The following is a 19,600-nucleotide window of genomic DNA, read 5'->3' as shown; positions in this document are numbered from 1 at the left end:
GTTCAGATTCAAAAAGTCTCTCTCCTCTCTTCTTCTGTTTCTTCACCATACTCATTGCTATGGGGATTTCTGACACTAAATAGTGGATGTTTTCTAGGATTTCTAATTTAGAATGGACTGAAAATATATGTTGGCTTCATGCTAGTAATTACAGAAATATATAGAAATAACAGATAGACTGTCACCAGCCTGACCAACATAGAGACATAGAGAAACCCCATCTCTATTAAAAATACAAAATCAGTCAGGCATGGTGGTGCACGCCTGTAGTCCCAGCTACTCTAGAGGCTGAGGCAGGAGAATTGCTTGAACCCGGGAGGCGGAGGTTGCAGTGCGCCGAGATCGTGTCATTGTCCTCCAGCCTGGGCAATAAGAATGAAACTCCGTGTCAAAAAAAAAAAAAAAAAAAGCAAGGAAGCAAGCAAGAAAAATAGATGATAGAAATATTTATTTATTTATTTATTTATTTATTTATTTTTTTTGAGACGGAGTCTTGCTCTGTCACCCAGGCTGGAGTGCAGTGGCAGGATCTCCACTCACTGCAAGCTCCGCCTCCCGGGTTTACGCCATTCTCCTGCTTCAGCCTCCCAAGTAGCTGGGACTATAGGCGCCCACCACCTCGCCCGGCTAGTTTTTTGTATTTTTTAGTAGAGACGGGGTTTCACCATGTTAGCCAGGATGGTCTCGATCTCCTGACCTTGTGATCCGCCCGTCTCGGCCTCCCAAAGTGCTGGGATTACAGGCTTGAGCCACCGCGCCCGGCCGAAATATTTATTTTTTAAAACCAGAGAAAGCCTGCCAAATATTTAGTTTTAGATGATGTCTTTTACTATTTAGCATGCAAGACCTCATAACTCCCTGTTTCTTAAGATGTTTAATAGAGCAGCAGGTTAGGAAGCAGGAATTTTTTTTACCCCAATTCTCATGCCAGAATGGGAAACCCTGAATTTGTTTCCTGTACTGGAAGACAAGTGCATTCAGAACCAGGAAAAAAAGTGCTTTATGGGGTGAGCTGACCTGGACTATGAGAACCGGGAAAGTTGAGGGCATTTCTTAAGGGCTTCATACTCTACAGACTAAAACTGAGAACAAATCTTATAAACACCTCTCCTTATAAAACAGACATGTTATATAAAAACTGCAGAGGTAGGACTGGAATTTTTGAGGAATTCAGATTAAATAATCCATACTCACATTCTAAAGCTTATGTTTACTCTATTAATCATTCATTCAGCAATGATTTAGTGTATGTTCACAATTATGCTGGATCCAAACCAATTTCATCACCACTGTTGATTCCTAACTATGAATCATCTAAAAGGTCAGGTACCAGGTAATAAAAATATAAGTCTGGGCTCTTAAGGACTATATCACCTAGATCAGAAATCAGCAGGAAATTCCTGGAATCTAAGTAGGTCTATGTATATACTTCAGTGATTTTATGAAACTCTTAAAATTGTATGCTACATTTTCAGTGTGTATGGATTTTGCTGGGAGAGGATCTTGAAAGTTTATCAGATTTTCCACAAGAAACTCCCAAAATGTTCACCTGAGATGATGATGATGACGTGTGTGTGTCAGGGTTGTTGGTGTAAGAGTATTCCCTAAAATATCAAGTAATTTTATGTCCTCAAGTATAGTCATAGGTTATGATTTTTTATTATTATTATTATTATTATTATTATTATTACTATTATTTTTTGAGACAGAGTCTCGCTGTGTCGCCCAGGCTGGAGTGCAGTGGCGCGATCTCGGCTCACTGCAAGCTCCGCCTCCCGGGTTCCCGCCATTCTCCCGCCTCAGCCTCCGAGTAGCTGGGACTACAGGCGCCCGCCACCTCGCCTGGCTACTTTTTTTTTTTTTGTATTTTTTAGTAGAGACGGGGTTTCACTGTGTTAGCCAGGAGGGTCTTGATCTCCTGACCTCGTGATCCACCCACCTCGGCCTCCCAAAGTGCTGGGATTACAGGCTTGAGCCACCGCGCCCGGCCGATTTTTGATTATTTATGTTTTGTGCTTGTTTGAGTTAAGAAACATAATAAATTTTATTTCAGTATCTTTTCTTTCTGTATTCGTTGTAAAAGTCCAATAAGCTCTTTAGTCATACAATGGTGAAAACACTTCACGTTTGATACCAATATATTGAAAGTAATCTGTAAAAATAAAAAATAGATACATAAAAAGCATTTTTTCCTAATACTACATACTTAATATTTTCAGAATATTCATACTTTGGAGTTTTACAGACTTTTACTTCAATTATTCTACTTTTTTTTTTTTTTTTTTTTTTTTTTGAGACGGAGTCTTGCTCGGCCGCCCAGGCTGGAGTGCAGTGGCCGGCTCTCAGCTCACTGCAAGCTCCGCCTCCCGGGTTCACGCCATTCTCCTGTCTCAGCCTCCCGAGTAGCTGGGACTACAGGCGCCCGCCTCGTCGCCCGGCTAGTTTTTTGTATTTTTTAGTAGAGACGGGGTTTCACCGTATTAGCCAGGATGGTCTCGATCTCCTGACCTCATGATCCGCCCGTCTCGGCCTCCCAAAGTGCTGGGATTACAGGCTTGAGCCACCGTGCCCGGCCTATTCTACTATTTTAAAAAGTAAATAAAACATAACTTCCATTTGACTTCCAAGTTAGTTTATCCTTCGCTACAGTAGGCAACAGAAGACCCATTCTATAAAATTAGTCAGGTTAGTTGATATAGCAAAATATTTTTTAGTTCTCCATAAGTACATTATACCATAGTTTTTTGTTTTTCTATAAGAACAAAATTGAGTTTTCTCTTAGATGCCTATTGAGTTGAGTCATAATATAGAAAATCATATTTAAATAAATATATATTAAATTAAAAAATATATACACAATTTAATGGATAATAAGAGAAAAATTATAGTCTAGGAGTTCATTCTGGTTATAATGTTTCTTGTTTCTTTTTTAAGCATACAAGTTTGGTTTTCACTTTAAGATTTTCATCCATGGAAAGCAGACCAAAGATAATAGGGTTAAAACTGTTCCAAATATTGCCTAGGGTAACAAATGTCTTTGCTAGAAATGACTAAGTATTAATGACTATACACTGCAGTCAAGATTACACGGGAAAAAACGAACATCTGATTCTTACCAGGGGATCTCCTTCTGTGTCAGTTTGAGGAATGTGCTTTGAGGTTGTGGCTTCCTTAGTGGATGTGCAGCCTTCATACCCAACGTCTTCTGGTCGCAGCTGAAGTAAGGCTGGGCTCTCCTGAGGCAGAGATGCTGAGCTCCATGGATATGTGTCAAGCACCCACTTTGAAGGATCTTCCCATGGTGTGCGTTTCCCATACATCTAAAAGTTGACCATGTGTTTAGCATATAAAAAACACATTTCTATTCAGTAAAAAAGGGGACTACTAGTTGGATGTGATTTTTTGACATATTGAGTTCTTAAGGGACTTTCAAGAGAATTAAGTATTTGCATACAATTTTCTAGATTTAAATCATGTAACTGTCTACACAGCTCACTTTAAACTTGAAGGCTAGACAAAATAAAGCTGAATATTTGGAATAGATGTCAGCTTTTGGGAAAGAATATACAGGAGGTTTATTATAAATAAACATAGAAATGACTGCCCACATTTACTTTTACTAGTAATTTGACAAACCAAGAGAAAACTAAAGGTTGAAAAATAAAAGCTTCAATTATGGAAGATTTTTAAAAATATGCTTGACGTTAAGTAGAGGCGTCTACTAAAGTGTACCTTGGAAAGATGGAAATAAAAGAAAAGGAACTTATTTTTCTCTGCCTAATTCACTCTACTCAAACTTTCTTTTAGAGTAAGAATACTTTCTCTGATAACAATTTTCCCATGATCAACTTGCTCTTTAATCCCATTGCTTTCTGTAAAAACTCTTTTTAGATGTTTGTGTTTCAGGCTACTAGTACAAGAGGATAAAAAATAGGAAACTGAGTCATCAGCTTTGCAAGAACCTTTATTGTGCAATTTGCCCAATAAGGAAGAGCTGATATAGCTTGGGTAAAGTACTGGCAGTGGAACAGAAGAATTAGATAAATCCAAGGGATGTTAAACATTTTTAAGCTGGAAGCAAAGCTGAATCCAAACTAGAAAGGGCACCCTGAAGAGAAGAAATGAGACATTGTTAAAAAAAAAAAAAAAAAAAAAAAAAAAAAGTATAATATTACAAGGGCACAGAAAAAAAGTGAAAATTAAGAGAATGGGGCAGTAACATAGGGACACTTGTTTCTTAAATTACTTTCCCTCCCCATTTGACTTGCTGGACAATCCTGGTTAGCAGGTGCATATTTGGTCTCAGGTGACATACTTTGGTTTGTTGTTAGATGGTTGTTTTGTATAGTTTGTTTTGGTTCAGTAAAGACAAAAGGGAAAATGGTGGACATTAACACCATAAAAACTTCATGGACCGCCTTGGAGTTTTCTTTTGAGTTTCTTCTGGAGAAGTTGGACTCACCCAAAATAAAAGGGAGTCTAGGTACTGATAACTGTGCATTTCCTTAGGAGATGATAACAGAGGTAACAATCATTACCTTTTTTTTTTTTTTTTTTTTTTGAGACGGAGTCTTTCTCTGTTGCCCAGGCTGGAGTGCAGTGGCCGGATCTCAGCTCACTACAAGCTCCGCCTCCCAGGTTCACGCCATTCTCCTGCCTCAGCCTCCTGAGTAGCTGTAATTACAGGTGCCCACACCACGCCCAGCTAATTTTTTGTATTTTTTAGTAGAGACGGGGTTTCACCGTGTTAGCCAGGATGGTCTCGGTCTCCTGACCTCGTGATTCGCCTGCCTCGACCTCCCAAAGTGCTGGGACTACAGGTGGGAGCCACCGTGCCCGGCCACTTTTTTTTTTCTTTCTTTTTTTTAATAGTTATCTTGTTTTAGAGCAAAAATTTCCTCTCAGTTATAAACTTACTTTATAGATGTAATGTATAGCATGCTACACAACTTAAACCAATTGAAGAAAAACGTGTATAATTCTTGGAAAGCTTAATTATGTTTATTTGTTTGTTTTAATGTAAGTCTAGAATCAACTAATTCTAGGTTTTCAAAGAACCAGCCAGGACAGCAAAATTGGAAGAGACCAATGAAAAGCTAAATGGGTCAAACACTGTATTTCCGAGTGAAATACATATTGTAGAAAAAGAATTGAATAAAGAGAAATCTAAATATTCAGAATGAGATGAATTGATAGCTTTTTAAGAAAGAATCACTAGAATAAAAATCAAAATCCACTGTATCACCAACATCTTTTCCAACTAGAACATCTGGCAGAGTGCATTCCCCATAAGATTTTTCACCAAAAAAATCAGCCTTCATCTGAAGAGATTGTTTTATTACTCTAAACTTTGAGTGTCATTTTTGCCCCCAGGCTTTGTTTCTCCACTTCTCTCTCCAATCCAAGATTCTTTGTTGCCAGTAGATCCATGGGAATGGATCATGACAGGCATGATTCCTTTGCTTCTTGCTCCCCTAGAAATATTTTCAGCTGATAGACTTTTCTGGCCCAGCACAGTCTTCAATAGCAATGAACACTGTCTACCCACCAAAGGATTTTCCAATTTTTCCCTTCCCACGTGCTGGATTCCCTTCCCTCAATAGGCCCTAAATCACGGTTGATTCATCTTTCACACTAACCTACTACTAAACATCCTGAACCTTAGCAAGAAATGAGACATTTTTATCCCTCTTCAAAAATAATTTTGAAATATCTCTCAGTTTTAGTTTGAGAAACTAATCCTTCCGTGATTATACTTTTGCCCAAATGGAAACTTTATAGAATTATAATTCTCCAAATAATGTTCTATAAATAATATTTATTTAAATATGAAAAAAGAACCCATGCACCTTTTGAAATAAGATCTAGGGATGCTAAGCATTTTAGATATTATCATTTCAGGATTTTTACAAAGATTCCTTTGCTTTCTATCTATTAGTAAGCAAATATTAAATGAGGAGGAATTTATTTATAAATACTTAGATAATGGTTTATTAAAACCAAAACCATAGCTAGAGAACAAATAATGTATCTAAATATTAACTTTAAAATTATGAGTTCTAAAATTTTCATAAAATGATTTTTTTTTGTACAAATAATCAACATCGAAAGAGTCAACTTACATCCTAGGTAGTATAATAGTTGTAGAAGAATTCTGAAACACAATACGTTATACTTGAAAAATAAAAACATTTGTATAAGCTTTTATTTTGTTGGAGGCACTTGCTTGGGATAGATTGGCTCATACCCTTAAAGGTGTTAATTTGATTATTTAAATCTAGAGTAGAACCAATCAATAGCATTATTTAGGATCTTAGCTTTGTCTCTGAGGCTCAGAGTATCCTCATAAAATTCATCATGTTCACTAGAACTATCATTTTGGTTCTGAATACTGCCATGCCATTCTACTAGATGAAGAGAGCATGATAGTAAAAGGGAGTAAAAGAGGGAAAATAGATGGACAATTTTTTAGATAGTAAAATAAAGACAACATGATATTATAGATGATAGAATGTGGAAAACATAAATTATATCTTAATTCTAGTAGTAGTTGTAAAAACCAGAAATAGAGATGTCTTGGCTGAGTTATTGAAAAGGAGATGAGATTCTTCCTCAATAAACTGGGTGATTATGTTACATAAATTTTAAAGAGTTTTATAATTCTACAGTTTCAAATCAAACTTAAGGAAATAGCAGTACTTATGGGAAAATGACATGTATTTTGTTGGAGAAATAGGGATTTCTTTTAGTGATACATTTTCATTTTTTAGTTAGGAAAAAACAGAAGGGCCTTGGTTGCAGGGCCTCAAGATATAATGCACATGAGAGGAAGAGCAAAGAATCTGTGAAACCAATATGTCATAGATCAAAAGACTGACTCTCTTAGAATTTAGAGTACTCCCTCCAAAATAGTAAAGGACCCTGCAAGTGATATTAAAGGGCTTCCAACAATGAAGTATACTAAAAACAGGAAACTTACAAGCAAAAGCTACTTGTTAAAAATTATGTGAATAAAAGGAAAAAACAATTCCAGCCTGAGCAACCTGGTGAGACCATGTCTCTAAAATAATAATAACAACAATAAAAATAACTGAGAGTGGTGGTGTCTGCCTATACTCTCATCTACTTGGAAAGCCTCATCACTTGAGCCTAAAAGTTTGAGACTGCAGTCAGCCAAGGTTGTACCACTGCACACTGACCTGAGTGACAGAGTGAGACCCTGTCTCAAAAAAAAAAAAAAAAAAAAAAAAAAAAAAAAAAAAAAAAAAAAAAAAAGAAGAAGACGAGAGAGAGAGAGAGAGATGGGGGAGGGGGAGAGGGAGGGAGGAAAGAAGCAAGGAAGGAAGGAAAGAAGGAAGCAAGGAAGGAAGGAAGGAAAAGATAAAGGAAATTATGTGATAAGAGTATAAATGGTCAAGGCTCATGTAAACATGGCTGTGTCATAAGATGTACAACTGTGCAATTAAGGCCGGGCACGGTGGCTCAAGCCTGTAATCCCAGCACTTTGGGAGGCCGAGACGGGTGGATCACGAGGTCAGGAGATCGAGACCATCCTGGCTAACACGGTGAAACCCCGTCTCTACTAAAAAATACAAAAAACTAGCCGGGCGAGGTGGCGGGCGCCTGTAGTCCCAGCTACTCCGGAGGCTGAGGCAGGAGAATGGTGTAAACCCGGGAGGCGGAGCTTGCAGTGAGCTGAGATCCGGCCACTGCACTCCAGCCCGGGCGACAGAGCGAGACTCCGTCTCAAAAAAAAAAAAAAAAAAAAAAAAAAGAACTGTGCAATTAATTAGCTATCTAATAAAAATAATCTGTAAACATCCATGACAACCATTTGGACTTAAATGTGTAGTTGTTGTAATAACTGTGCCTTTTCTTTCTCTTACAAATTTGTTCTCAGAACAGGCAAAATATTACAAACTATTTGCTCTTGAAAACTTTATTGCTCTATTTATATAGTTCATGACTTTAGTTTTCTGCATAAATACCCAGATTTTCTTTTGCCTTTAAAATAATTTTTTTTGCTTTTTTATAAAAATAGTAATGAAAATTGAGTACTATACCTGAAGACCCTCTCTCACTGCCTCCAGAATATAAGGTACTAAAGAATAGTTCCAGAGATCCATGAACCACACTCTAGAACCTTCTACATCCATGGGGCAAGGAAGGAAAAGTCGGGGACCTGAGAAGAAACAAATAACAAAATATTTTAAGAGTTATATTTAATAATCTAAAGACATATCTAGACACCATTTTGGAATATATTTCTTGCAAAATTCCTAGAACGTTATATTATTAGACAGCTTGATTGTTATTAAAGCATGTTTACTGAAGACCCAATATCCTAGCCTCTTCTATCTTTTTACAATAAATATTAATCTAGGACACAATATACTAGAGTTAGGAGAAGACATAAAAGTCATAATCCAGTTATTCTGTTTCATTTTACAAGCAACAAAGCTGTGCTGAAATGAATTGCCAAATATAAAACATGTCATTATTTGCAGAACTGGGAACTGGCATGAGTGTTCTGGTCCCAGTGTAGAATTCTTCTTCCTAATCTAAACTGTGTTTACAGTGAGTACATTTTTATGATGCATAACAATGTGAAAGAGACTTCTGTACATGCAATTAAAGGAGGAATCCAAATGTAAATATCTTTATGCAAACTAAAAGAGAAATAACTCAGTTGTGTCTTCATGAAAAACACAAAACACCTAAATTATCTACAAAGCATCTAAATTATCTCTAACTAAAATCTTTCCTCACAACTTTATTTGACATGAGCTATTTAGCCAGATTTGGTTTTTAGCATAAAACGTATCCTAAATTGATACTCTTCATTTCCAGTGGTTATCTGATTTTTAGATATTTGTCCATAGTGAACTTATTTGATCTCGGTAATATTTTAGTAAAACATAACTGTCAGACAAAGTGGATTTAATTGGAGATATAAAGAAGAAGAAAGTAAACTTTCAGAAGGGAAAAAAATAAATCTTTGGAAGCTTGAAAAAACATTAGCTTTGCTTGTTATTTTCTACCATCCAATCTGGCCATCTTTACCAAGTACTGTTAGTTCCTGGAAAATGACATATTATAATTTTGGAACTCACCAATGGTAACGTCAGAGGAACTGTGTGTTTCCAAAAAACTGTTGAGATGATGCCACGTCTTAGGAATCCAATCTATAATTTTGACTAGGTCATTATTGCGAATGTTCCTTTCAATTTCTATCTCTATGAGTTTTCTTCGAAGATATCTGCCTAAAAAGCCTTTCACTGGTTCTGTATGATTTGCACATAATACCCACCTACAAAAAGAAAAAAATATCAGAATTTTTTATATAAATTAAAATTTACATTCACAGTGATTCTTTATCATTATTATTTATTTCCCATTTCAATTGGTGGCTACATTTTAATGATCAAAGGTACTAGCATGAGAGCTATAATGTAGCTAACTCTACTTTTTGAGCTAAAAAGAAGCTCATGTGCGTCAGAAGTGAGGGGGAGTCTACATGCTGAACACACTTCTGTAGGAGAATCACAAATCCTGAAATAGCAACTCTCTTCACATTTCTCACACTTAGAAGGAATATGCTCTACTTTAACCAGGGACATAGTGAACAGAAAAAACATTTACTTTTCTTTTTTCTTTCCTTTTGTTTTGTTTTGTTTAAAGAAACACATCTGATTACAGGTTGAAGATCATGAAATGTTCGCTTGAGAAAGAGTGTCAGAAGTGAGAATTATTTTCACACAACAGGTCATCTCTAGCAAGATTTGTAAAAGTACAAATAGAAAAACAACCCCCAAAAACAAACAGAAAGAAACAATGCCAACGCCCTCCCCCGCCCACACACATACACACACACCAAAAAACAAAACCAAAAGAAACCTTCCACTTAAGTTTACCTGAAATTGTGATGCAGCTCTAGATTTGGTGATGAAGAAACTCCCTGATTCATTGTTCCAATAATGTATGGACTAGAAAAAAAATAAAAAGAAAATTTTAATTTACTGGAGGTAAAAGTGATTAATTCATTAAAATTATCTTAGAAAACTACTAGGATAGATATGGATTATTCCATTTCAATATTTGTCTTTTAAAGGGTAATTCTGTAATGGAAAATGACAAAGATTACTGGATTAGAAATTAACACTTGAGTTTCTAATTCCAGCTCTGGCATTAAGGCAAGGCATTTTCTCTCTCTGAGCCTGAGTATATTTGTAATTTACATTATTTGAGTAAAGAGTTTAGTTAGTATAATCATAGGGGTTTTGTCCCACTCTAACATCTTATAATGCTTATGATAAAGTTCATTAATTTTTACTATTTTAATATGTCAGTTATGTTAAAGATTATTAATACTGTGAGAAAATTTGTATTCTTTTTTTTTTTTTTTTTTTTTTTTGAGACGGAGTCTCGCTCTGTCGCCCAGGCTGGAGTGCAGTGGCCGGATCTCAGCTCACTGCAAGCTCCGCCTCCCGGGTTTATGCCATTCTCCTGCCTCAGCCTCCGAGTAGCTGGGACTACAGGCGCCCACCACCTCGCCCGGCTAGTTTTTTGTGTTTTTTAGTAGAGACGGGGTTTCACCGTGTTAGCTAGGATGGTCTCGATCTCCTGACCTCGTGATCCGCCCGTCTCGGCCTCCCAAAGTGCTGGGATTACAGGCTTGAGCCACTGCGCCCGGCCTTGTGTTGATATTCTTATATGTCCTTTCTTTTTTTTTTTTTTTTTTTTTTTTTGAGACGGAGTCTCGCTCTGTTGCCCGGGCTGGAGTGCAGTGGCCGGTTCTCAGCTCACTGCAAGCTCCGCCTCCCGGGTTTATGCCATTCTCCTGCCTCAGCCTCCGAGTAGCTGGGACTACAGGCGCCCGCCACCTCGCCCGGCTAGTTTTTTGTAGTTTTTAGTAGAGATGGGGTTTCACCGTGTTAGCCAGGATGGTCTCGATCTCCTGACCTCGTGATCTGCCCGTCTCGGCCTCCCAAAGTGCTGGGATTACAGGCTTGAGCCAGTATGTCCTTTCTTTAGAAGCCATGCCACAATGAATCTTTAGTGGGTTTTAAGATTTTTTAATACCTTACTTTAACCTTTCCTTTTATTGTAAATAGTTAAAATCATAGTCATTAATAGAGGGAGCTATATCTGAATGTATTAAGTTTATCTCTATAGAAAGGTTTAATTTAAACTTTGATATGAACTGAGAATGAAACCAGAGCTCTAAAGGCTCCCTTTAGTTTTTAATTTCCATGACTAAAACTATTCCATCATTGATGGTGGTTTCCCAAATGTTCATCATGTCTGCAGAAGCTAACATCATCAAGGAAGTACTGTTTCCATAAAAGTGCCTGGGATATGGTTGTTGAATGAATACATAGATATTCTAAGGAATGCATATGGAGTCTTTAAAACTATGGTATATTATTAAAGAGGGTTTCTCAAATTAATGGCAGCCATTTTAAGTCTAAAAATAATAGCTACTCGGGTAGTTCATATGTTAATTAGCTGTAGTTAATCATTCTACAGTGCACATCTACTTCAGAACATCATGGTTTACAAAATCAATATGCACAGTTTTATCTGTCAATTTAAAAAATAAAAATTAAATATTAAAGAAATTTAAAAAATTAAAAAACAAAATGCATACAGGCACAAAAAAGCACATTTGATGATAATTATTTTCTTTTCATTATTCAAAATATTTGATAAGCATACCATTTGTTGTATTTACAATTGAGAAAACCATTGAAGATATCACTCAGAGAGCCCACATGATGAAGATTATCGAGAATTATTACAACCGGGAGCTCCACTCCATTATTATCAGCACTGCACTGTTCAGCCAGGTTAGCTAGATATTGTTGCAATTCCTTTCAAAAAATGAAGAAAACAGATACGTCAATGATAAATTTATACTAATGGCAAGCAGTTAATATTTTAGAAATAGCACACTTTGTCCTCTATTCAGTTTCTTTCATTAAAGTCATAGATTATTCAACTGATGTAAAATCTTCTTCTACAAATCAAAAACCATATATTGCTGACTGAATAATTTTTTAAATAAAAGCGAGAAAAAGGAAAGCAATAGAAGATCCAGTACCAAACACTTGCAGCAAATACAAAAGTATAAACAAGAAGGCCTATTTCTCAGTGGTTTTCTCCCTGAAAGAAAAGCCAAAATGAGTTCTGGATGTGAACTCTTACGATAAACCATAAACACTGAGATTTTATTCTGAGTTTGGTATTCAATGATAAAAGTAAACTTTAGCAACCTTAATATTTCAAGTATGAATTGAATTCAAAATGGCACTTCTGAGGTTCCACTAATATTTTTAATATGTTAATTCTAATTCATGTAGATGGGGTATATCTAAAAGTACAGCCATAGGACCTTGATAAAAGTATGCTTATTATTTATTTATAATCTGCATTGCATGCAATTGCTGTAATTTTAAACCAAGACAAAATTAGTTATATTTCACCTGGTGAAATATAACATTAGCATTTAGCATCTCTTGAGTTTCTTGGTTCTTTTACAGGTGTTATTCCTGTCTAATAGCTTTTAATCTAAATATGATAACCAGTTTGCTGATTGACTGCTCTCACAGATGGGTAGGCCAGGAACATAATTAGGTTTCTTAAAATTATCCTAATCAGTAAGAACATTTCCATAATATTTGCATATTTACAATGACATTTCCAATTTGCAAATCGTGCTCAGGGTTATAAAACAATTCCATGATTCTGGTTTCTGGCAGCCAGGTAAATACGTGAATTGCTCACTCTAGATGCAACCTCTCTCTATCTGTAACACCACTGCTGAAATAAAAGTAGGAGATAAAACACAGGCCAGGATTTTGAGGCATTCAGTAAGTTTTATTTATGTTCAAATATAAAAATGTATTAAAGAAATAAAGTACTATTGGTTTTCTATTGAGCTAGTCACATAAAATAAATCTTGCCTAAGACACAGAATGCAGAAAAATATGTTTAAAACTGTTGAATATTCTGGAGAATTCTATTTACTTTAAAAGAAAAAATAAAATTTATGTCACTAATTTAGCTACATTAAGTCATTCATTTGTTTATAAAATATTCACTGTCTATCTGCTGCATTCATAGCCTTAGACCAAGCCCTGGGTATACAGAAATAGTGAAGTCTGATTCCTGCTATCAATGGACTGTAAGTTGGTTTAACATTTATTATGAACTGCATCAAGTACTTTTCTGGACATGGGGACTACAAAGGGTAATCAGGCTGTTTTCCCCGTAAGCTCTAAGAGTTGTCACATTAGGGTCTTGAATTTAAATATGACAAATGATTTCAATATAATATCATAAATATATTAGGAGATATGAGAAGTCAAGGGAATAGATTTAGCCTAGCTGCTGGGTGTCAAGAATGGTTTTCTGGAGGAGGTAACACTGGAGCCTGAGTGGGGTGGTAGGCACACAGGTAAATGATAATTTACAAAACCCAAGGTAAAACATTCCATGAGAGAGGATAAAGGAGGCGTGTGGCTTATAGGAGAGAAAAAGATTAATTCTAACCAAAGCATCCTGCTGGCACCAAGGATTTAGAGATAAAACACAATTTCTGTCTTTCAGGAACTTAGAGTTGATAAGCAGAGAAGCAGGTCAGCAAGTCATTCACAATACAGTGTGCTAAGTGAAATGCACAAAACATTATAGGTAGACTTAATCCAGACTTAAGGTTCACAGAAAAACAGAGTACAGTGGTTAAAAGGGGGGGAAAAAAGATCAAAGTCTAAAGAATAAAAAGTGAAACCTGAAAAGTGTAAGTGTATGATGTGTTTTGGGAAGTAAGTGTTCTGTTGTTACAGAAAAAAAGACTTTGAATCCAAGCAGAAGTTGAATATAAACAAGTGTGAAACATTGATATGTTTGTTTGCTTCTTTGTTTTCAGTAGAGGAAAGCAATTTATTTATCCAAGGAAACAGAAATGTGAAAGATGGAAGAATTAATTAGAAATGGAAATAGCATTTAAGAAGCTTATGACCTTCCTGAAATAGAAGGTCAGGCATATACATATATAACTATAATTCACAGTCAAAATAATACATTACTTCAAAAATGTATAGATCAAAGATTTTGTTTATAGTATGTAAAGATTGCTTATAGTGTCTGGAAAAGGCATTGTGGGAGCAGTATTATTTGCTATTATTCCCTTATTTTTAAGATTGGTTAATATCTTGATGCTTAAACATGAAAGAAGAGCTTTCCAAATACAGAAGAATAATCAGTCAGAAACATGAAAATATGATACTCATGTAGGAAAAAAGCTAAGAATATGTGTTTTGTGAAAGGAAATGGTGGTAATGAAATTGTAAAGAAAACTTTGCAACCTTAAATGATTAGTAAGATCACTGGACATTTCCTGTTGGCAGTGAAGAAACATTCTTCTGCTGACCTGACTAAGTAGTCACAATTGTGATTTAACATGTGGCGAGCATATTGAAAGGAGGAAGCGAGACCAGCCAAGAGAATACTGAAATTATTGAAGCCTAGAGATACTAAGGGACTGAACAAGGAACAGTGTGACGTTTTTGATCTAGTACGGAAATCAATAAAAAAAATTGAAAAATTTTAATTTGGTCAGATTTTAATTATAAAAGGATATTCTATGATCCATAAGGTGAATGAATATATCCCAAAAAAGAGAGAAGGGAAATTTAAAGGGAATTGTGTATCAAGCAGTTACAAAATAATTGTAGAAATCCAAGAAATAGAGGAGGATGTTAATCTGGAGGGTGGTTGTGTTGGAAAGGAACGGAAGAGGATAAACTTATAATACATGTTTGGGGCTGCAACTGCCAATTCTCAACTTGTATATTTAGTAGGTAAATAGAAACATATGTGTAGCATGATAGAAAGCTTATAAATTTGGGATAGTGGGCATGGCTGATAGTGTTTAACTGAAGTCAACCACACAAGTCAACTCAAGTTGAAGCCATGAGTCATCCAAAGGAGATTAAAAGTGAGAGAGAACAGAATAGTTCACTAGAGAGAAAAACAATTACATTTACTGGGAAGAGAAGGAAGAGCAGAGAGGGGAAAAAAAACTGAAAAGGGATTTACCAGGGAGTAGGAAACAAAGAGAAAATGATCATCATGAATGTCAGAAAGAGAGAGAAAGGGGAGGCACAAAGGAATTAAATTTCATAATTAGCAGGTCACTGGGTCATTTTTGGACAATCAGAGCCTTTAGATTCTAATTCTAATGTGGCTTTCTTTCATCTCGAGAGGGTAGTAGATCCCTCGGAAAGCTGATGGTAGGTATGAACCAATGGATGTAGAAACAAGCAAACACAAATACACCTTTTTCATACAGCTTAGGAGTTTTTCACAGATTCCCTTGAAATAACTTCATGATACCCACTCTAGCTTGATGAAAATGAAATATTAGATTGAGGCACTGATGTACTGGCATTAAAAGTCTTTTTTCCAGATCTAGTCAGGTAGAAGCAAACAGGCATATCTACCAGATGGGAGTTGGCAATGAGATGAATCCCATACTCTGAAACTACAGGTGGAACACCACAGTTACATAAAAGCAGTAGATCACTGCTTTCTCAGATGCTGACTCCAGACACACTAAAAAGGAATCTTTCAAGTCCAGGTTTCTGATCTTTTCCAACCTAACATTACAAATGGCTTCAGCTGGCCGCACATTCTCTACTAAATCCATCTCTAGCCTTCTGGGCCTACTATATTGAAAGTGTAATTGTTTATGTGTACTGCTCTCAATCAAAATATTCCAGCTGGCAGCTTGAGGGAGGGCTTGAAGTGTGGGAAGAGGAACAGAATGTAAAGTGCAGAGGTACGGAAAACATGAAAAGATGTTTTTCATTTGATGATTTGTTGTTCGAGTTTCTTCTTTTTTTTTGAATCAGTAAGTGGTTTTTGGATTTGTCTCTTCAGTGCTATCTATGGCACAGCATAAAATGCGTCAGCATTTACACAGCTCGTTTTCAGGAACAGGATTTCTTATTTCATGCCTCATTAGCATTTGACTTCAGTAAATCTATGCTGTTGGTATCCCTAACACAATCTCAACTTGTCATCCCCTCTTTTTTTATATTTATCCTCACTTACCCTCACCCCTGACTCCCAAGAAAATACTGGGTATTCTCTGTCAATTTGGCAAAACTTGTCCAAATTTCCTGGCAATGAGTTTGTATTCAGCATTACTGATAGCTTGCTCATATCTTCAAACCATAAAGAATAACATAAAAAGATATATTTTTTTAGTTATACTTTGTGCTTTCTTGGGAATGAATGCTACTGTGATTTGTTCAAGAGTTTCTTCCTGGGGTGGGCGCAGCGGCTCATGCCTGTAATCCCAGCAGTTTGGAAAACTGAGGCGGGTGGATCACGAGGTCAGGGGATTGAGACCATCCTGCTAACATGGTGAAATCCTGTCTCTACTAAAAATAAAAGAAATAAAAAAAATTAGCTGGGCGTGGTGGTGGGCACCTGTAGTCCCAGCTACTCGGGAGGCTGAGGCAGAAGAATTGCTTGAACCCAAGAGGCGGAGGTTGCAGTGAGCTGAGATCGAGCCACTGCACTCCAGCTTGGGCAACAGAGCAAGACTCCATCTCAAAACAAAACAAAACAAAATTAATAAAATAAATAAATTAAAAAATAAAAAAAGAGTTTCTTCCTATGACTGTTTCCTAGCATCATTAGCTCTGCCAATGCTTGGCAATGGTTTTCCCCCTGCCCATTACTTTGCAATAAAGTACTGAACTGACCTAACAATGGCACAAATGATTGTCCTCGGGAAAAGCAAAAAATAAGAGTGTTGGAAATATTTCACCAAAAAAGTTAATAGGACACTAACATGTTCTTAACAGAACATCTCTAAGCAATAAACTTTTCTTCCTAAGCTGAGATAGATAGATAGATAGATAGATAGATAGATAGATAGATAGATAGACAGATAGATTTTTTTAGGGAAAGCTATGTTTTAAAATTAATGCAATTTACCTATTTTGTTTTGGCATGTAAACTACATTCTAATGAAGCTTCATCTATTTAATTTAAAACTTGATTTTGGCCGGGCGCGGTGGCTCACGCCTGTAATCCCAGCACTTTGGGAGGCCGAGGCGGGTGGATCACGAGGTCAGGAGATCGAGACCATCCTGGCTAACACGGTGAAACCCCGTCTCTACTAAAAATGCAAAAAAATTAGCCGGGCGTGGCGGCGGGCGCCTGTAGTCCCAGCTACTTGGGAGGCTGAGGCAGGAGAATGGCGGGAACCCGGGAGGCGGAGCTTGCAGTGAGCCGAGATCGCGCCACTGCACTCCAGACTGGGCGACTGAGCAAGACTCTGTCTCAAAAATAAAAAATAAAAAAAAAAAAATTAAAAAATAAAAAATAAAACTTGATTTTAAGTGATTCTCAACTTTATCAAAATGTCATGGTCTCCTCCAATAAAACTATTTTCCTCTTATTTTCTAAACACTTTTTTGTTCCATAAAAGAAGTACCTCATAAAGAGTTTTCTCATACCAACATTGAGGAAAAAACAAACACTGAGGATGACTAACAGGCCTTTCAAACCTTTCATATTTTTTGACTGAAAATATTTAACACTGTGCTAAAAGGCTTTTATATAAAGATATGAGAAGACAGAATTCACTGGAAGCATTAAACATGTCAGCTGAAGCAAACAGACAATTGTGCTCTTCCTACGTTTGCTCAGAGAACAGTCAAATGTTCTACCTCAGGTTCTATGTCTTTCTTTAGATGGTGGTTCAACCACAATTTGAATAGGTTTGAGTTCCAAGGAAATACTCAGAATTTATGTATTGCATTTATTTATCTTTAAGAGATCTCATTGTGTGTTATGTACATCATTGTTCTTGAAGGATACATATAAGAAAGTTTTGAACAAAGATGTGTGTGTGTGCCCGCACGTGCGCACTGTGCATGTGTGTGTGTGTGTGTGAGAGAAATCTTCACCTGGAGCCAAGGGTTATAATCAGAAATTCCAAGCAACCCCTATATTGTGCTTGCTACTTGTGCTGTTCTCTCTCTCTCTCTCTCACACACACACACACAGACACACACAAGCACACACACACTCATTTATTTAGTCTTTAGAATAGCCCTACTATTGTCCTTATTTTACAGGTGAGAAAATTAATACTTTTTGTTCATTAAGCTATATGTCTGGCTTATTTCAACAATCTAATGGGTTTGGGCTGCTCTTGGGAGTCACGTTTATTTCTGAAAATTTGCAGACTTAAGGTTTCTGAGAAACTGGGACAGTTTAGATCATTGAACCAGGTTATCCTTGAAAGAGTAATGCGACCTAGTATAATTGGGATTCCCTCAAGGTATTGCTTACAATAGTTGCAGTTCCCCAAGAGAAACTTTTAGGTTTCATTGATTCAGACTTTAATAAATAATTACAGGTAAAACTAGGTTAGTGTTAAAAATATGTTAGCCATCAACTATTTCCTTTTTAGGATTTTTTATTTTACTCAGAAAATAAGAAAGTACTAGCTACGTTGTATAGGCCCTCATACCTTTCTAATATCTGAGTGTTCAGGCTGATTACTATGGCACATTAGACCTTAGTTGGTGGTGAAATTGAATGTTGTTAAGTTTCCTAAGGTTCCTAAACAAAGATTTTAGGGAGATGTGACATAAGCAAATTGCTGCTCCCAGAATTTCTGCTTGGAATATTCTAATTATTGCCAAATCTCCACTGCTGCAAAACCCATGTTATTTCCTACTTATCTATTAATACCCAACAAACTATTACCCCTTTATAAAGCTCTGATTCCTCCAAGCAAAGTTATTCTTCCTTGTTGCTCATGCACAGACTTCTTTCTACTGTAACATTTCCTAGGTGGATGTCTAAGAGAAACCATGAAATAGGGGCCCTGTCGTATTATTCTGTATATTCCCAATGCCTTTCAGAGTACCTGATAACTGAATGTTACTGAAAATAGCAGTCTTGTTCAAATTCATGAAACAGAGTTTGGTCACCCACCAGGTTATAATTCTAGTAAAAAAAGTTGGATATTCTTTTCCATGTAAAACATGGAAGTCTCTCAAAATCTTGTAATTTGACTGCTTAAAACACTTATGGATAAACTGCAGCTGTTCTCTTAGAATTCTGTAACATACCTTACTTGACTTGTGGTCCACATTAAAAGTGGCAATTGCATCCTCTGTTTTCTTCCTCCCAGATTTGGTTATTACATATTCAGCAAGTTTGTTTGCCAAATAGGTCTTTCCAGTACCACTCGGTCCTGAGAGTATAATTCTGTGATGCTCCATCAACAAGTTAAAGTACCTTTGGGTAATTGGTTTAGGAATCAGCGTATCAAAAACAAAACTGTCCAAACTATTTTCTTCTACCCCTGAAAGAAGAACAAAAGATAGAGCATGACTTATTGTTCTACATAAGCTAGAATTTAAAATATCATGCTATATAGCAACAGCATTGTTAGTCATAGGAATAGAGTCCTTGCAAAATAATTTCCGGGTGTTTCTATCCCACAAATATGTGTTGCCATTTCAAGGAAGAAAATGTATCAGTAATATGGTAGAGTGAACAT

General features: G+C 36.4%; 1 protein-coding gene across 2 annotated transcripts in view; it reads right to left on the bottom strand.

The window, feature by feature from the left end:
* Window positions 1-19,600, bottom strand: part of NAV3 (neuron navigator 3) — a 392,378-nt gene that overhangs the window by 5,697 nt on the left and 367,081 nt on the right. For both annotated transcript variants that reach the window (XM_010359591.2, XM_010359593.2), the window contains 6 exons: window positions 19,167-19,402; window positions 11,719-11,873; window positions 9,915-9,986; window positions 9,114-9,310; window positions 8,064-8,182; window positions 3,117-3,320 (listed from right to left, as the gene is read on the bottom strand). In XM_010359591.2, the coding sequence (XP_010357893.1) occupies window positions 3,117-3,320; window positions 8,064-8,182; window positions 9,114-9,310; window positions 9,915-9,986; window positions 11,719-11,873; window positions 19,167-19,402 (983 nt within the window). The remainder of the gene's footprint in view (window positions 1-3,116; window positions 3,321-8,063; window positions 8,183-9,113; window positions 9,311-9,914; window positions 9,987-11,718; window positions 11,874-19,166; window positions 19,403-19,600) is intronic.

Source organism: Rhinopithecus roxellana, chromosome 10, assembly GCF_007565055.1.
Source record: "Rhinopithecus roxellana isolate Shanxi Qingling chromosome 10, ASM756505v1, whole genome shotgun sequence".
Taxonomy (NCBI): Eukaryota; Metazoa; Chordata; class Mammalia; order Primates; family Cercopithecidae; genus Rhinopithecus; species Rhinopithecus roxellana.
The sequence above is the reverse complement of the archived record's forward strand: the minus strand, read 5'-3'. Positions and strand labels throughout refer to the sequence as shown.